General features: G+C 39.2%; 1 protein-coding gene across 1 annotated transcript; it reads left to right on the forward strand.

The window, feature by feature from the left end:
- Positions 1-200: 200 nt before the first annotated feature.
- Positions 201-20,128, forward strand: nectin3b (nectin cell adhesion molecule 3b; the record flags this gene model as incomplete). The annotated part of the gene is made up of 8 exons (XM_079247432.1): positions 201-594; positions 1,588-1,887; positions 1,966-2,005; positions 2,500-2,651; positions 5,868-6,518; positions 16,656-16,800; positions 19,528-19,630; positions 19,979-20,128. The coding sequence occupies 8 exons, from the start codon at positions 201-203 to the stop codon at positions 20,126-20,128; spliced, it is 1,935 nt and encodes a 644-aa protein (XP_079103558.1).
- Between the last annotated feature and the right edge of the window lie 131 nt (positions 20,129-20,259).

The raw sequence follows: 20,259 nt of genomic DNA on the forward strand, positions 1-20,259 counted from the left end.
CTAAATTATTGCCAACAATTAGTAAAACTGATTTGGTGTCCTAGTTGAACCAGAGAATGCTGATGAAGTAATCATTGTTTTTACACTTTATAAAATGTAAGGTTTTTAAGTATTTTGTCAAGTTTATTTTCATGGTTAATATGCAAGAAATGCATCTTTTCTTCTAGTCACAAATGAGCTTAGCGTGTTTGCCAGTAAACATGGTGATTGTGTATGGGATTATGATGTCATGTGTTTGTTTGGCAGGTGCATGGTGCAGTCAGGTGGTCGTGCCTAAGAGGGTGAGTGCTGTGCTGGGAAAGAACGTGACATTAGAGTGCAGGGTGGAGGTCGGCATGAACCTCACGCTTACTCAGAGTTCCTGGGAGCGCCGTCTTCCTTCAGGCTCTGTCACCGTGGCCGTGTACAACCCAGAGTTTGGCACTTCCATCCCTCCAGAGTATATCAACCGCCTGTATTTCCGGTCGCCTTCCTCCCATGATGCCACCATTGTACTGGAAAATGTAGGATTTTCTGACATCGGGATCTATACTTGTAAGGTGGCCACATTTCCTCTGGGAAACACCCAAGCCTCCACCACTGTCAACGTACTTGGTAAGTGTATCAGGTCAATTTCTTAATTAATCCTCTGCAGTTTTCCTATAGACAATATCAGACACTCCTGCAACCAGCAGCTGATAAACCAAATAGTTGACTGAATATTTTTTTAAATTTACTTTGTGTCAATGATGAGTGTTTGCAGATCGCCTGAAGGTGTTTTTGTATCCACTTCATTTGATTTAGGCTTGCTGACTTTCTAGTTTAAGTCCTGGACTTCAGTTTTGGTTGTGAAATGTCCCACAAACAATAGACCAGTGCAAACAGACAATATATTACCACCAGAAAAGCTGTTCTTGGTCCAGATCACACTAAACATTTGTTTGAATTATTGCCTTAAAACTTCAAAATAGTTTCAAATTATTTTTATTAAGTCAATGCAAAGTAGCCTTCAGTAATGGGAAAACTCATCTTTTATTTTACTCCTTTTAGAATGTGTGAGTGTATATACTCAGTAGGTTGTATTTATATCCACCCCCTCAATCAACACATATGTGAACAATTAATTTCTTCATTAAGTTGGGGAGTTTCAGAGCAAATAAAAGGAGAGAAAGCAAATCTCTCTTCACCAGAAAACATTTACTTAGTCAGGGAGGTCTGCTACAGGCCCTTTTGTTTGGAGCCCCGTCGGTTTTAATTAGCATGCAATGGCAGCTTCCAGGTCTATGATTTCAGACTTGTTGAGGGATTTACCCATTTTTCATTTAGATCAGAGGTTGTCACCACACACTCAGATGCAGCATGCTCACTCATTCAGTTTGCTTTCTCAGAACAGATCACAGGGGTGGCTGGATTTCTTAATGATGTTGACTTTATTTGCAATGGAATGCCAGAAGTGATGAGAAAGTGGTTAATAATGCAGGACAGACAGAAATTAAATGTAAGCAATTCAAACAGTGTAGCTAACTCAGTAAAATAACCCCATAAGGGTCTTGAAATTTTAATGTCCAATTTTTGGTTTTGCGTTTTTTTCTCTTTTATTGAAAATAGTGGAGCCAAAGGTATACGTGTCTGCTGGTTCAACCGCTCTGATCGATGGTGGCAATGAAACTGTGGTGGCCACCTGTATCGCAGAGCGAGCAAGGCCCCCTGCTGAGGTGTCGTGGGAGTCCAACCTCTTTGGCCAGTCAGAAGTGCAGCTGTTTGACGATATAAATGGCACGACCAGCACACAAGTGCGCTACATCTGGCAGCCCACGCGTCACATCCAGGGTCACGCCCTCACTTGTGTGGTCCGCCATCCTGCTCTCCAGAGTGACTTCAGGATCCCCTACCAGCTCAATGTGCAGTGTAGGTTTATTTTATTTACAACTAAAGAATACTGACGATATATTTTTTGTGATTGAGTTTTTATCTTCCTTTTTCCAGTTGCTCCTGATATCTCCGTCGTGGGTTATGATGGAGACTGGTATGTTGGCCGTGAAAACGTTCAAATGACATGCAAAGGCAATGCAAACCCCCCAGCTCATCACTTTCGGTGGATAAGGTGTGTGTGTCTGTATGAGTATGTCTTTGTGTTACCGTTTTTGTTTGGCTGAAACAGGAAGGACATAAAAAGTGCCACGACCATTACTGTACGTGAGTATTTGAAGGCATACCAAGCAGAATATTCTTTGTAATCTCTTGATAATCTTTCACAGCTTTGAGTTAAGCACCATCACAAAGGTTTTATGTTTGATGTTAGATTTAGGGTAACTTTAAAAGGCATGCTAAGCTGAACTGAGGATGAAAAATAAGGAATATTGTTAGTTTTGCCACTTAAATACTTTACTTTTCCAAAAATGATTCACAAATTGTTTCAAGTTTTATCAGATATTTTACATAAAATACTACACTTGTATGATTACATTAAGATATTTGTTGTAGGCACTACTCTAAGTATCTATCTTTTGTGTGTCTCAGGTTGGACAGTGAAATGCCGGAAGGGGTTGAAGTAATAAACAGCACTTTGCTCTTCCTCCGTCCCCTCCAACGAAATGACTCGGGAGTTTACAGGTGTGAGGTTGCCAATGACATCAACCTCCGCAGTCGGGATGTGCGCATTCTCATACAAGGTGAGCAAAGTATACACACCGGAACACAGCTGACTCCGGTTGCTTTCTCTTCCCTTAGGAAGCACTGTGTATGTATGCACGTCATAGAGGGTATCACTGCCTGTGACATTGTCCTTCAAGCTGAAATGTGACACACTCATCCGTTGTGTACACACTGACAGTCCTATTGCGAAATCACCCATACTCCAATGTGTTGGCACTGATGTTAAACTGCTATTAATTGCATGGTGATTAGTCTTGATTAACATAAGGTTTCCAGATGTCTAAACAGGGAGTTTCTGGGCCAAACTGCTGCTGATATTTTAGGCCTCTTTATGGCACGGTGCACTGCCTCTGCTCTGTCCTGCTGGCTTGGTGTTTAAGTATGTCATGTCTCACTGATGTCAATGATGAGCATGCTCCTCTGGTTTAAATGAAAATGTCTCTTGCCTGTGGAAGCTCTGTCCTTGGATGAAGTTCTGATTATGGTGTGTTTTTTATATATATATATATATATATATATATATATATATATATATATATATATATAATTTTTTTTCTTTCTTTTCATCTCTTGCCTTCTTTTTGTTTCTTTTTATTTTTGCATGTGTCATACAGTAAAAGGCAAAACCCTGCAGCCTTGCTGTGAGATGATGTCCCAGATTCATAAAACATTAACTAGTCCTTTTCAACTCCTATTTATTATTTATCATCCATATTTCATTTTCCTTTGAGAGGACCTGCATGGGTATGCACAAGCTTACACATGTTGGTGTGCCCCTCATTGTATGTGTTGTTGTGGGTGTGCTTGCATCAGTTCACTGCTTCTGCATGGAGTTGTACAATTTATACACTGAGAAACTTCATATTTCAGATCACTCAGTTGTGAATCTTTTCCTCACATCTGGGCTTCTATCGAAATGAAAGTAGCAGAGCAATTTTGCAAGGCCATTAAAGCTTTTTGACTTGATTCTGTCCATTGCTGTATCTGCTTATGATTGTAGCCTTTAGCTTGTCTGTCTGTGGGTGTAAACACTAATTCACTTTATTTTCAGCCTGGTGGTCTTTTCTTAGTGTAGTGGCGAATATAACAAGTAATTGGATCTCAAAAGTAAGTACATGTATGTGCAAATGGTTAGATGTCTGTCTCTTCTTTTAGTCAGAAGAAACATGAAAAGGATTTCAGTTGTTGCAGTTTCAGTCTTTCTGAAAGGTTTTTATTGTGCCTGCTATAGCGGGTCGTAGTCATTGTAGTTGCAATAAGACTTGTGTACAAGACAATCTCTTTATGAAACTTTAATTTCATCAGGAGCCTTTCGTTTGTTCTCGCTCAGCTTCAAATTCCACAATGTATTAGTTACTAAAGTATATTCCTGTCATGCAGAGAATACTTTTAAAGAAAAAAAAACTTGTATAAATACCTGCAACTGATTATTTGTAAGCAAGAAGCATTCATTTTTCTTTTCTAACCAGTTTCCGTGGAACAGGATGTTTAGTTTAAATCTAAACGAGGCATCAGAAATCGGCTGTAATCAAAAGTAGTACATCCCAGATGTAAGGCTATAAGGACTGTATGGAAGTTAGATTAAAAACAATATTTGATGTTATTTGTAAGAGTTAAGAATTATTTACTTAAATCTGTGATACAAACATTCACAAAATTAAGTCTCACGTCTGTCCCTCTGTCATATCAGCTCCCAAGCTGCTCCCAGTGGCATTAATGTGTCACGCATGGTAAAAGATGCTGTTACATTAATTCTGTGGTCAAATGTGCCACAATGTGAGCAAACATCTGCTCAAATGTTTTTATTTGATTCATTTTTAAGTATAATGCATCCTTTGGGGTTTAGACGTGTTAAAAAAAAAATAGTACTTTTGAAATAGTTCTGGTTAATACCATCTGTAAGACTGTGATAGGCTGGAGACCTGTCCAGGGTGTACCCTGCCTCTTGCCCAGTGATTGCTGGGATAGGCTCCAGCTTCCATGCAACCCTTAATTTCACAAGTGGTTAAGAAAATGACTGACTGACAAACTTTAAGATGTAAATTAGCAAAGTGCTTGTTGTAATTGATAAGTATGAGAAACATGTTGAGTTTATGATGTTGTTCTCAAGTCTTTAGTTAGAAATGCAGCACATTTCAAAGCAGTGTTCTCTCTACAAACTTTATTATTGTTATATACAACTCATTTAAATGTTAAGTTGTTTTTTATTATTTTGACTTATCTGCCGCTGCAATTTTGTGCAGTAATATTGCAACATAGGTGTTCAAGTTTAGAAAAGGGATATAATGTTCTCACATTCGCTAGCAGTCAGAAATTTGCTCACTCATTATAGTTGATGCGAAAATTTAAAAACGATATGTGATCATTGTAATATCTGTTACTGTAATCCTGATTACAATTTACTCTATCTGTGCATCGATTTCAGCTCATAGCAATTAAACTAGTTAAACTGAATGCATTAAAATGTAGTAAAAAGCTACATGTTTTTTTTTTCCCCATTGTTTAGTAAGCATGTACTAAAAGTCAAATGTTTAATACATCCCAAACTATTAACGTTTTTATATCAGATGTAAAGCTGCAAAACCTTTTAGCCGGATCATCTTTGTCATAACAAAGATTGACCACATAGCAGAGGTGGATTGTCATTGGCATCCTGGCTCCAGTTGCCCATCATAAATCACTCTCCTGAGGTAGAGTCATACTTTTAAAATCCCCCATCTACCAAAGCAGTTTTCTGTGACAGTCCACAGCGTCATTTCAATACAGATCACACCAAACACCTAGGCTCTACCATTTACCAGGTAACTGCACTTTTATCATAGGGATTAATGTAATTTGTGGTCCGAGCCCAACCCTTGGAGCTTAAACCTCACTGCCATGCAGCGGTTTTGTTCTGACTATTGGTCTAATGCTTCATTGATGCACGCACCAGAGATTGGGATTCTTTTCAGTCACCGTGAAAATTGTTTTTATTCCAAAATACAAAACAGAGAAAACAGTGTCTGTACAGACAGTTGGTGTTTTTTCTACTGATTTCTATGTTTTTATAACTAACTAATGGCTTTGCAAACCTGAGGCTGCTGAGAGCATTTACATCCTAGCATAGATGATGTTTTGTCAACTTATCCCTTCTTAGTGAAATGCTGTTGTAGCTGGCATTGACATTCTTTGCTTCTGTCTGTCCATCTCTCCCTTTCACTCTCCATCCCCCTCACCCTCCTTCCCTCCATTAGATCCTCCCATCATGCCCTCCACCATTACCGCTCCTGTCCTAACCGGCCCTTCCTCATCCACCTTTGTGGTCGATAAGAGCCTTGTCCTTTTGAGCTCCCCCACACTTGAAGCCCTGCCTGAAAGTAACCTTGGTTCCATAGTGGGTGGGGCTGTGGGAGGGGCCTTGTTCCTGCTACTTCTGTTGTCTCTGGTTGGCGTATGTTACCTACGGAAACAACAGTCTTTTCATGGCAACTTCTACACCAAGCAGTACCTGGGCCCCAACGATCTTCAGAAGGCCCAGACACAGCATGAACTGCGCCCTACCAAATCTGCCAACAACTCTTGCAGTCGGGACCACGATCGTGAGGAGTGGGGCGACCGCGAACTCAAATATGAGCGGGATCGCCGTCAACAGAGAAACTACAATGGAGAAGAGTATCCCATTAACGGGTACACAAGGGCTATGAGGGAGAGCGGTCGCCACAGTCAACAACAGAATCACCATCATGAACACAAGCAGTATTCTAGTCCACAGCCGGCAAGATCTACCAGATACCCTCACCCACCTAAACCACAGGGAAACGGCTCCCCCTACCTGTCAGATCCCCGCTACGATAGCGGGGCTGAGGGGGATTATGTGTCTCACACAGATGGCTCCGTCATCTCACGTAGGGAGTGGTATGTTTGACAAGCTATATGATTCTGCAGGGGCGGAGCAACAAGCGTTTTGTTTTTTGAAATAAAACAAAAAAAAAACACATTCTCCTGTACACACACACACACACACACCTCAGCTAGGCTAATCTACAGTTTGTTAGTGTGGAAAGAATGAATAATTGTATGTGCTGTCGCTGCCTTACTTACTACATGGACTTCCACTATCATTTTAGCATCACTTCCAGATTATTGTTGGGTGTCTTAGAAAACGTTTCTTTGTTTCTACAAAGTCAACGGCTTGGGTCACGTGCAGCTTGCAGATGGCTGATTTCACACTATCTCACCAACTCTGTTTGTGTGGAAATTATGGACTTCATAAAATCTTCTGAAAATTTCAGGAGGTCTTGCAAAGTCTTAGTTTATTTATTTATGTATATATCTTTTTTTTCCTCAGAACTTAATTAGTTTTGGTCTTTATCTTGGGTTTCATTGTTTCTTTTTTAAATTTATACTTAATATCCATGAAACCAAGAATAAATTGCACCGAAACAGTTTTCGCTGCACATTTGACAATATTTCAAAATCATTTAGACAAATACTCAAATTGCTAATTAGTTTATTTACATTTTTCATTGAAACCCTGAGTATCACCATCATATGCTGTTTCTATATGAGTATTATCTGAATTTGCACCATAAAGAAATCTGCCATTGACTTGACTAAATATAGCTTTATAGCTGAAAAGGTGTGTAAACTGAAGGATTTTGCGGAAGTAGACAGTAGTTTAGTAGTTTGATTATTATAACACTTTTGTATGTAAAACTTTATAAAAAAAAATTTCCTTGGGCTGTTATGGATGTTAAGTGTGAATTTCAACTTGATTTATCAAGGGTTAGATGATGTAGACCCCACAACTGCAGGTAAATTCATTAGATTTAAATGTTATTGTCTCTAAACTCAGCCTGATATAATGGACTAATTTATTTAAGAGGATTTATCTGCCTGACTAATCCTGATTCCTTTATGACTGATGGACCGTACACACCCAGTCATAAAAAGTATTGCACTGCCTTCTGCAGAACTTGACTGACTCATTTGTCTTTGTTTTCTACTGTTTCTTCACTTCTATAAATCATGATGTAAGGGTTTAGAGCTTGAGGACCTGACCACTGAATGTCCAAGGGATGTGTGAACTTTAAGAGCATTTCTCCTGCTTGTCTTCAGCTCATCTTTTATCACCAGGAAGGGGAGAAGAAGGAGAGGGAGCAAGCAACTTGCATAAATGGTGCACAGTAACAACAGATTTAGCTTGTCATACTGGTCAAGCCTTAATATGCACAAAATGCCATACATTTGTCTAAGTTAGGGTAGCAACAGGGATAATGTTTATTCAGTTTTACACTTTTTAGCCTTTGTGGGATTTACTGAATTCTGGGAAGAGATTCAGGTATCTTACCCTCATTAGTTGACCACATATGTCCACATTTTTCTTTTATCGGATGATAATGGGTCTATTTAAGAATTTGAACACTGGCACCAAACCAGGGCTCTCTAAAATTAAAGCGCGCTACCAGCAGGATATTGTTTGAAGCAGGCTATTATATGGCAGCCACCATACCCTGGCCTCCTCGTCACAAGTATTTAGTTGCACAAAGAAATTTTTCAGCCAGTACTTTCTTCCACTGATGACTTAACTTTCTCAACTCGAGTCATACGTTGAAACAAGATAGTCAGTTATAATCTGAGGCATTGACAGGATCATTCTTACCTATGTTTAATTTTTTTAATACAATTTAATTTTTAATTATATGACAGGAATTCTATGGACACATTTGGTTTGTTTTTGCCCCTGTGATTATTTGCACTTTCCCTCAGTTCCATGCATGACACAGTGACTAGAAGTCCTCTGCTGCACTTGGTAAATCCTAATTATACACTTTTTCTTTTTTTTTTTTTTTTTTGGTCCTCTGATATATTTTGACTATTAACCAAGACATTCATTTGTAACCCATCTGTTTTTATTGTCAATCATTACTTTAAAATTGCAGGATGTACCAAGTACTGTGACTGAACTAAGGAGATGCTTTTTGTTCATTTTTCTGTCATTTTAAGCTTGCATAATTGGGCTGTAGAGCCCTTGTAGATCAGGTGTCAAATACTGGCAATGACATTATAGATGTAAAGATGAATTTCAGTTGTATACAAATAAGGAAAAAAAAAAAGTATTTTGGCACTTGCACCTATGAGACTGCACGAGGGAGGTCCAACAATTTCTTTCATGTGCACTAGCTGTGAGTTCATAGCAACTTAAGTAATGTGATCACTTCTACAATATTTGCTGCCAGATGCCAAATATTTGTTTTAAATTGTGTTTAGAAGTAGGATAACAATGTCTAACTTCAGTATTACTGACTAGATAACTGATCATTAGCTTATATGAATAACTAATGTATCAGTGTTGTGTACAGGGTAGCCTGAAACAGGGGGGAAAAAAGGTACTTTATATATTCCAGTAACATTTGTTGAAATGGAAATTGTCTTATTTGTCCAGTTGTGAGTTTTGTGCAGTGAGTAGGCTGAAACTGTCGTCACTGCAACTTGCAGCGGAAACTGAAGAGTCCTAACTGCAGTACATTTAGTTCCAATGCTGTGTAGTAAATTAGACGTAAATAAGCTCTAAAAGCAGAAGGTGCACATTTCAGTAATTTCCTGACAGTACGCATATTTTTTCAAAAAAGAAGGAAAAAAAAGATCTTATTTGTTAAAAGGCGAATGTTTTGCATTAGTATGCCCGTTCTCTATCTCCAAGATTGCTGCTGTGATCCTAGTACCATATGGTGTTTGGACATACCCTGCCTACTGTATTAAGATGTGAAAATACTTCTCAAAGCTTCATCCCTGTCTATCAGGATGGTTAATTATTGAGAATGTGTTTCTTTGTACCATTTTCATGTCCAGGTGAAATGTACAGCTGGCAGTTTGTCATCTGCCCAGCTTGATTTTTTTACTCATGAAGTTTAGGTACATTATTGGGGGGAGGTTTATTATTATTTTAACTTCTTTTCACACAAAAGCAGAAAAAAACAGGAAGCACGGCAGCCTGAACCCCTCTTGTGTTTGCTTCTATGCACTAAGACGGAAATTCCTCTAATCGATACCTACTATTTTTTGCTCTGGTCTTCAGTTTAGATCCTTGCACCTGGATTAATGAAGTTTTGTTGTTTTTTTTACTGGCATTTGCATCAAGATCTGTCAATATCATTACCTTGATAAATGTACAACTAGTGCCTTAGATACTTAAAATAGTTATTTATTTATTTATTTGATTTAGTTTTTGTTTACTTATTAATGTGATGACCTGTTTTGTTTTCCTGAGATTTCTTGCAGATTTAATTTGATTTCACTTTGTATCAGGAGGAATTCTTAGTGCCATTGTCACTTTTCTGTCCTTATTATTGGTATTGTACCAGAACAGTAAATGACACAGTATATTTGCAAACCTAGAGGCATTAAAACACACACACACACACACACACAAAAGCAAAGCTTGAATGAATTTGGATGGAAAATGAGTTACATCTTCTCTACTTCAAAGGTATGTGTCAGGGGTTTTAGTTCCTGTAGAGTCACTGTTGTTCAAATGACTGAATAATAAACCATCAGTCTCGCATTGACCATGAAAAGCACTTTGTGATCTTTTTGGTATTTTGTCTGTACATATATATAAATATATAGCAGAAAATGTAAGTTTGTAGAAGGGAAAAATATCAGTGACAACAGTGAAGCATTATTTTGTCAATCCTTTTGAGATTCTTTGTTCAATAAAGCACCTTAGCACCCGTGAGTTCTTTTCTCTGGAGCTTTTTCAGCTTGCCATTACTCAGACTGCTCAGTCTCAGCCTCTTTGTTCATCCATAAATGACATCATCTCTAGCTCCCCAACGCATACTGCTGCATAACACACCCCCCCACCCCCCAATCCAGTGTGCATATTTGGGACGCCATGCATGATGTAATTCGGATTTTTTTTTTTTTTTTTTTTTTCTTCCCTCACTTCATCTCATCTCTGTCACTTTACTGGAACAAAGGCTGATTTAGAGTGCCGATTTATTGCTTTTGCCATGTAGTTGGATTCTTACTCTGACTGAACTGTTCATTTGGTTGTCCTATGGTCAGGGGGTTGAATACAGCACCTCCTGAGCTGCCTTCACCAGGTCCCAGCTTGCTTTGTTTCAGGATGGAGAGGCCCTCGCTCTCCCCTACAGCTTCTCTCCTTTGTGAATCCACCATGCTCCCACCCCTGTGTCTTTCTCCCAATGTCTACCAGCTGGTAAAATTAAACGCTGAGTGTTTCCGACTGGCCCAAAGTCCCCACTCTCCAGCCCATTGACTGTCCCCATGGCAACAAGCTCATCTGGAGCTGCTGATGGAGGCTGTCTTCCTACAAGCTCTACCTGGCCACAGAAAGCTAAGAGAAGAGAGATGTGGTATGGAGCTGAGAGGTTAACCACGCCGCTGTGAAAGGCAGAGCACAAAAGCAGAGAATTGGCTACTGGAAGTGAAAATGGCTCATTATGCCCTGCTGCTTTTCAGAGCGCTCCTCTGGCTATGAGGGCATAACCTGCTAAAGTGACCTTGACATTGTCAAGCTCACACTACAGGTCCTCCATATGCGCTCCCTCTAAAAGTTTACATTTCAGACGACCTGTCTTGTCTTCTGTTGATCTTATCGTGGTTGTAGCACTTGCCACTCTGACCTTGAAGTAGGTCATGCTCAGTCTGAAAATAAATGCCGGAGCGACTCGGCAGCTGTGATGTCAGCCAAGCTATGCTTGAATTTGTTTGAGACACTTGTGCAAAAGATCAGCAGATTTGCTTTTCGTCTGCGACACAACAGTTTCCAAGGATACTTTTCACAACACACAAAGGAGTGAGCGAACGTCTCAGCCAGCACTGAGGGATGCAGCACTGACGAGTGTGTGTGAGGGAGAGACTTTGATATCAACTCCCCAGAAGAGGTGGGATCACATTTGTACCATTCTAAAACAGAAAAATATCTGAACAGTGCTCTAATCTCCCGCGCCCACTGCTGTCACACCAGCTTCTTCTCCCCGTTAGGTCTGTTGTTTCAGCAAAAGCGTGACCCTTATTTATTTATTTTTTTCTTTTCTTCACCCACTCCCATACCTCTGCTAAGACCAGAAAGTGCGCTTTGTCTAATTTATATATCCCTCTGCATCGTTGACCTCTCCAAGGAACAGCACTTCTCCTGGCTTCACAGTGATGGTGTTTGTGTGATAAAGTGCTGAAGTGGGAGAGATTTGCAAGGGACAGAAAGGAGCCAAATGTAGAGCTAAATCCCAGTGTGGGGACAGCTGATCCACCACTAACACCAATAATCCAAGCCCCTCCAGAGTTGATGGTATTTGAAACAAAAAATCTTCAGAAAAGAGGAAAGAAACTATATTTAAAAAAAAAAAAAAAAAAGTGTGTAACTGAGCCAAATAATACTGATTTTTAAAGAAAAGAATCACTAAGCTCCTTTTGTGTTATAAACGTCTTGAGTTCAACTCATAACGCCTTGTTGCGCTTCATGAATTGTGGCTTTCCAGAAGTTTCTTAGTGCTTTGTCTCCCTGTCAAGGTGCCGGTAAACGTTTACGGCAGCTGACTTGATAAACTACATTTATAAAGCCATTTGATCAACTCAAGAGGCGCTTGTTGTAGTTCGCTGGTTATTAAGTGTTAGAGGACAGGGTGAATAGAGACAAGGGGGAGGGGGAGCACAGGAAGAACTGGCTTTCGTTGACAAGCTCAGAAACCCCCCCAAATTGTTCAGTCTGTATTATAATTGAATTGTTATTTAGAATTCGCATCTCAGCACTTTATTGATTTCTCCCCCTCCCCTCACCATAGCAGCTAAATTAAGAGAAATTGAACATCCCCCTCCTCTCTCCACCCCTTCTTGTCCTCCTTTGTCCTGCACTCCCTTCAATGTCCCACATTCTCAGTTTTACACTTTACTCCTGATGGCCAAAGCTTGCCATTCTGTTTCTGTTTAATACATCTTAATCACAATTAATCCTAATCCCCCCTCAGTGGACAGCATGCAGCGTATGCAGGCATATGGTGTAACAAAGCTAATTCAACACACACCATAAAAACACACTCTGAAACAACAACGTAGATGTGGATGGATTGATATGTTAAAATAAGAATTATTTGTGCTAAATTTCACTGAATCTGGGTGAATTTGCAGCAGTTTTGCTGTGTCATGCTGCTGATTTTGGATATTTGGCTCAGTTTTATACTCATAAGCAACAGGTGATTCAGTGTTTGCCTCCAGTCGTAGCTCTGATTTAGCCATGTGTGTCTTCAGCTAAATTTAGACAACTTTTAACCCACACAATTTGGCTTTTATTAACTCATTTAGGTATCACAAAGACAGCTGTAAATATATGAATACAATCAAAAAATCCTCGAGAGCACAAACTGGGATTTCCCTGTTGTTTTGTTTTAAGCCCAGTTGTTTTGAAGTACGTAAGACTTTATTTTCACCTTCTTTTAAGTTGCAGATAAGCTGGTTTTATATCATGTTAAACCACTTTGTTCAGTTCTGAGTTGAAATGAAGTTTTCTGTTTCATATTTCACTTTTAGATGAATGTGGTTGATTTAATGTGACTGTTATGTCTTTACTCATATGTAATGATGTTATAATAATTCATGCATCCTCGCAATGTTTACCTGCTCCAGATGCATTTTACCATGGTACACTAAGGATTATTACAAATACAAAAGCTCTCATCAAAACATCTGTCTGTGCAGGTTGGCTTTTGTTCTTTGGTCTGTCATAAACTCAAACACTGGAATTTATTATTCATAAATCTATTCTTGGTCTGCTCCCAAGTCGTCTACTCATTCATATCTGCCAAAAAAGAAGCAGAATGAATTGTCTTTTGGCCAACAATCAGCTCATTTTAGCTGTCCCCATTGTCAATCCTGAACTTGGAAAGAAAGAAAATGTTTGGAAAACACTGAAAATACCCTTAATCTTGAGGAACTGCTCACCTTAAATGAATTCAAACAAGCTTTAGGTTTGTTAGGAGAGTTGTCATTGATGTGTGTGACCAACTCTGTCTCCATTCAGCCTTTTATGAATGTTGTGTTAAATTCTATGAGACCTTTTACAACAAACATGTAGATTTTCATTCATTCGTTCATTTTCTTAACCACCTAGTCCAATTAAGAGTTGCAGGGAAGACGGAGTCTGTCCCAGCAAGCATTGGGTAAGAGGCAGGGTACACCTTGGACGCGTCAGTCCATCACAATATGTAAACTTTATCTCCACATATATTTTATTTAGTTTTTTTAGTGTATCGGCTGCTGACTTGAGTTGCTGCCTGTCGTTGCCAGATACTTTTGGAAATTATTTAAGATAAAGGTTGAATTAGAATAAAAAGATAAATAAGGCTTTAGATTAAAGGCAAAACACTTCCAGAACTTGGTCAGAAAAAAATACAGAAGCCATTTAATATGATTAAAATTATCCTTAATATTGTACAGATGAAATGTTTCCCCTCATTAACATTGTTGTGGTGAAATCCTTCTCAGCCATTTGCTCATTGGGTTGCTAAAATACTTATAAGTTCTTGAGTTTAACTCCCATGCAGGTCATTCAGGTTTATGTTATTTATCCTGGTAGAATCTGGGCTAAATATAAGTATTTAATCAACATTTTAACTAGATCTAGACATCTAATCTAATTCGCTTTCAAAACAAATTTAGCCAGTTTCATATCATTCATCTATAAATTATGCACTTATGTTTTAAATGACTTTTCAACCAGGAAATGTTTTTTGGTATAATTGTGTTCTTGGTCACGAAGGAAGTCATCTGCATGCAGGTTTTTCTCTTCTGTTTTGGTTGTTGGGCCAGCTACACATACACCTTAGTAAATGTGATTCCCATTCTTTTAAACTGATTTCCCTGTATTAATGCAAACATATTCATCCTATGTGGACAGCAACTCCAGCATGGACCCGAGGCAACAGCTGTATGTGTCATGTTTTTGCCACCCTGATCTCCTGGCGCTCATCATTGGTAACTCGATCCACCTGCTGGCTTCCTAATTGCCTCTGCTACCTCATTCAGTTCACCTGGTTTCCTTTTCTCTCACTGCCTACTTAAGCTCCCTCCAATCCCTCCTTTTCTGCCAGATAATAATCAGACCTATGTCTAGTTTTGTTCCAGCGTTCTACGGATTGATCCTCAGTTGCCAACCTTCTGCTTTATGCCCCTGGATTACCCTCCTTGCCTTGCCCTCGACGGACACCGCAACTTTTCGGATCTTCTGGTTACCGACCCTGCCTGTCTTTGGATCTCTGAGCCTTGTCGTTGCCTGGACGAGTATTTTGCCATCCTGTTTACCTCCCAGCTGTTGCCTGGTTTCTTCTGCAGACCATTCCCCCGGACTGATCTTCTGTTCATACTCCTCCACCAATAAACTGGTCATTTGTCCAGAACTCCCTGTGTGTGGCTGTATTAAGGATCCTCAGGGTAACTCATTACAGTATGTTGCTTGCTTGGAGGACCAGTTGACTGAGCGATATTTATCTGCAGGCGCAGCCTTTCGTCTTTTTGTCCGTCTTGGTAATTACCATGTGAACTGATTGCACATTTAGTTGTCTTTGTTTTCTCTTTTTAAAAACAAAATGTTACACATGTGGCTTGTTACCTCTTGAGTCACTTTTCATATTTAGTGTCAAATGCTGTCACAAAAAAAGAGAAATAGGCAGACTTAAAAGTCAAGCTTAACTCATGAAGCTAAAAATATACCCTTTGCTTGCTGAGAGCAAATGCTTAGATATCTACAGATCTTAATTCTTCCATATTTATCAGATCTGAGAAAGCAAAAGCAAGTTATTTTAATATAAAATTAAGAGCTATATTGTGTTAAAGTTTAAAGATGTTTTTGAAATGGCTGTTTTCATGCACTTTTTCATTAGACATGTTGGCATCAGCGTTGAAAGGCTTTATTTCCAGTCATGTTATTTTAACATTTTTTATTTCGGATACCAATATCAGCAGGAGCAGGATGTGCCAGACAAAGATAAATATCTGGAAAACTGTACATGACATCTCATAAATTTTGTCATTTTGAGTTGAGGAGCTTTTGCTGAAGAGTTTGATATATAATAATTGGATGTTGTGTAAAAGTCATGTCATTAAAAAGTAAAAACCCAATATCCATAATTTCCGATGCTGCATTTTAATGTCAATAACTTCTGATGTCAGTACGTCGATAATACCAGTAATCTCTACTAGTAAGGCTGAAATTAAGTGCAAACAAGTCTCTTTTTCCTTTTTAAGAATGTTTATAATACATTTTAATTAACGAGATTTTAAGATACCCAGATATATTTTACAGTTCGATGTGTCGCCCAAGCAGAGCAAAAATCATAACTAATATGACAGTCTCGCTTATTTTTGTGTGCTATCAGTCCTGCTTCATTGCCCCTTGAGAACTTGCCTTCTGATGTGGCATTATGTTCTGCTTAGTTGTTTGTTTTGGTCCTTTTTTTCTTTGGTCACAAGCTTATAAACATATTAGGTTCATTTTTCATTTAAAAAAAAAAAAATTGCTCCTTTGCGATTATTAAATGTTGGTGGTGTCAGCTCTGGGTCCAGTAGGATTTTGGAATACTCTTCCTGCCAACTTTCCTCACTAAAAATACACAGACCCCAGTTCTAGACAATGTACTGGCACCAGCATATCAGTGGAAAACATGCCTCAGAACAGCTTGTGCTCTTTGTGCAGACGTTGCCAAGAAAAAAAAAAAGATATTGCACATTGCAAACATTTAAAAGAAAATTCACACATGCTTCTCAGAAAACAACAACCAAACTGGAGCATCCTTAGCTTTTCTTCTAACTGTGCAAATGTCCGAAACGATGAGGTGTCGGTTTGGTGTATCTTGATCCAAACTGCTGCTGTTTACACTTCTTTGGGACACAAGCTGAGCTGGAATTGGTTGTCTAAAAATAGTTGTACTGTGACTTTTTTTAAATTTATTTCTTTTAAATTATTCTTGATTTTGCCCCTTCTACTGTGTCTTATACTGGAAGCTTGTTTCTCTACTCTGTCTCAGACCAGTCCCAAGCGGAGGGGTCAAACTCCATCACCGTGGTCGGAGCTGTGATGGGCGCAGTTCTCGCCCTCTTCCTCATCACTGTCTTCACCATTGTAATCGTCACTGCTCGCAAAACCCCTCCAACAACCTTCACTGACAAAGTGTAAGTCTGACGAATAATTCATGCTGCTGAACATGATGCCATAATACCTCAGGAGGTGGCTGAAGCCCACTAGTCGGTTCAGGGAATTGTTTTTTTGGAGAACCCTGCAAACATGCTCATCCTGGAACAGGAAGGCTTCCTGTCTTGGCTTCCAAGCCTTTGTCCTGTTTTTTTTTTGTTTTTTTTTGTTTTTTTTGTATCTGTTTTTGTTTTTTTCCACCTGTTAGTACAGGCTGAATAAGCTGTCACATTAATTTTAGAACAATGACTAACTTTGAGGTTAAATTATTTACACACTCCAACAGAGTCCTGCAACTGTCATGAAAAGCTTTCTGTGTGTTCACGTCGTGTTTCGCGTGCATCTGTTGTGTCTCCTCTAAATATCTAACAGATGCTAAACTGCCGGACTGAAGAAAATCCTACAGGGTTTAATTAACAGCTTGTATCAAGCATTAAAGTTCACAAACCAAAAGTACAGGTGGAATATCCCACCCATTAAATTATAATTATTGTTATAAAGCTGTGGAGCATGTCAGCACAGTTTCAGGTTGATCTCCTCAGCCGTGCCCAGCAGTACAGCACACAGCAGGGCTGTCAAGATTTAAGATTATCGTGGCAGGATTACTGTGGCCAGCAGCACCTTGAATAATGTTATAAAATATGAGTACAACGCTCACATAAAAATACATTTATAGGACTTTTCAAGATTTGATTTAGGATGTAAGAAACTGTATGAATCACAGTATTGATATCTTATCATCTTAATGTAGCTGTTATGATCAATACTACTAAATCACAATGAACCCTCTTGTAGTGATATTCCCTCATAAAACACAAGGACGTTTTCAAAGATGATACAGCCAAACGAAACACACAAAATGTTCAAACTGAAACCAAACCCTTTAGATTTTATAAGAACTTTCAGAAAAATATTTAACAAAATACATTTTATTAATACCAAAAAAATAAGAACCTTATTCTTTTTTCTTTTTTCTTTTTTTTTTTTGTGCGCTGTGTTTGCTCAAAAAGCAAAGTCATTTGTTTTTTGACCAGTTCTTTCTCCTCGTTAATAGTACCAATTACTTTTGTATTAAACATTGTTAGAAAGTCTAAGTAGTCATCTTTACCACAGAGTATGACCTACAGATCATACATTCATTCATTCATTTTCTTAACAGCTCAGTCCAGTTAAGAGTTGCAGGGAAACCGGAGCCTATCCCAGCAATCACTGGGCAAAAGGCAGAGTACACCCTGGAAGGATCACCAGTTCATAGCAGAGTCCTAAGGACCATGCTTCTATGGAATTAGCAACACAAACAATAATAATAATAATAAAAATAAATAATAATAAAACAGCATAAGTTTGTATTATTTAAGGGAAGAAACAGTCAACCAAATGCTTACATTCTTTTCTTTTTGTGTTATGTTTATTTTGTGTTTAGAGGTTTTGTCTTTGATTTCAGGTCCTCTTTCCACTCCAGTCGATGCAACCATTTAACAAAGAAAGCATTTGAGGCATGAATGAATTAATTATTTTAGTAATTCTATTTGATACACTAACTCCAAAAATGTCAGTGTTGTATGAAATATCTCACATGAAGTCATTTCACACATAACTAATAATCCCACTTTTTTAAAATTTACTTTGTTTTTACTCAGCTCACATGGTCTGTTGCACATATTTGCCTTCTCGTGTCCGTGTCAGCTCAGTGTTTACAGAGATGTGAAGGAAATTTACAGTTTATGTTTCAGAGTGAGTTGAGACGACCCTGCTGACTGAACGGCAGCAGTAAACAGCATGAATTATGGCTCAACATCCGTGCTGGGTGTGGGCCCTGCATCACTGTGCTGACACTACAGGACGCTCTGTCCAGCCATGTGCTGGGGTGGTCAATGCCACGACAAACTTAGCATCTTAAGTGTGACCGCGGCTGGAAGTCCCAGTGGAACGAGTGGAGGGGGACGTAGGCCTCATACCTCTCTTTCATCACACGTACACATGAGTGGAGTACAGCAGGTCACTGAAAGCACCAAATGTAATCTATGTATAAAAGAGAAGCACAGCATTAAGTGACACACAGTGGTAGAAAATCAATGCCTGTCATGACATCTTTTTATGAATTGCCAAGGTCAGTTTCTAGGTTTCAGTTTAGTAGTGGATTGGGATTTCCGTAAATGAGAGGATGGCTGACTTGAACATCTTGCAGGGTTTCAGAGGAACAGCTGTCTCGCATCTTCAGATTTACAGCTATGGTTAGAAGTCCATCACCTTAATCCCCATATCTGAATGATCTGAAATCTTGTTGATTAGCCACTTACCACTTAGCAGCAGTGCAGCCAAAATAGCCATTTACGCACTAAATTTAATCAAACTGCGGAAAAGCTGACTCATATATTTCCCACATTTTTCCACCCTTCTTGTCTGAATATCCTTCTATCTCACACCTTTAGTTCATTTACCAGGTCAGTGTTTCTAATTTGTTAGAATCTGACATGAGATAAGCGTAATAAGAGCAGGTTGACTCAGACGTTGTACCTTTAAACAGCTGCCCTTTAAATGTGATCCACTTACTGATTTCACACCCACCATAAACTGTCACTGTCCTGATTCATCTTCTTCAAAGCAGTTTACTTTTCTGAAAAACAAGTTTAAAAACACACACACACACACACACACACACACACACAAATCTCCTCACTGCCATGTCTTTTTCCTCCTCTGTGAAGGATTGACCTTCCTCCGACTCACAAACCGCCTCCTCCCTACTCTGAGAGAGCGCCGACTGTTCCTCTGGGAGTCCACGCATCACAAGTGGCCTGGCTGTGTCAGGTAAACCCCGCTCCCTTGTTGCAAGCCATTCAAAAGCATGGGACTCATAATACCTCTGCACAACAAACATTAATGCTTTCTTAGCTCCTGATTAGTCACAACAGGCAGCAAAAAAAAAAAAAACAAACAACCCACTGACTGACGTTATTATGTGGTTGCATTAAGCAGAAATATTCTCATTTAAAATGCTGGATAAGTTTGTCTTCTCAGCTCAACACAAGCTTTCACAAGCATTTTCTTTTTTATAAGTTGGCACCTAAAGAGACCCCACATTTAACATATGCTGACATGTGTAGAAAATTTCATAACACACTAAGAAAGAGCATAATTGTTTTTCCTTATCTGCAGGCTCGCAGAGCAGAGCGCAGGTTTGAGCTAACCGACAGGCAGCACCCACCTACACAAGGAACCACCCAGCAGCGCTCCCAACTGGAGTGGGTGTGTCACCAGAGTGGGTCGGACCGGGTGTACATCAACCACCGTGAACACTATGTGTGAAAGATAACCTGAACACAGTCCACCAATCACCCGGTAGTCACTCCGCTTGAGTGGCACCAAGCATACATGGCTTCACCTGATTCCCTGAACCATCAATCCAGGAAAGACAGGTGGCAGCAGGGGAGGAAAAA

Source organism: Telmatherina bonti, assembly GCF_933228915.1.
Source record: "Telmatherina bonti genome assembly, chromosome: 10".
Lineage (NCBI taxonomy): Eukaryota > Metazoa > Chordata > Actinopteri > Atheriniformes > Telmatherinidae > Telmatherina > Telmatherina bonti.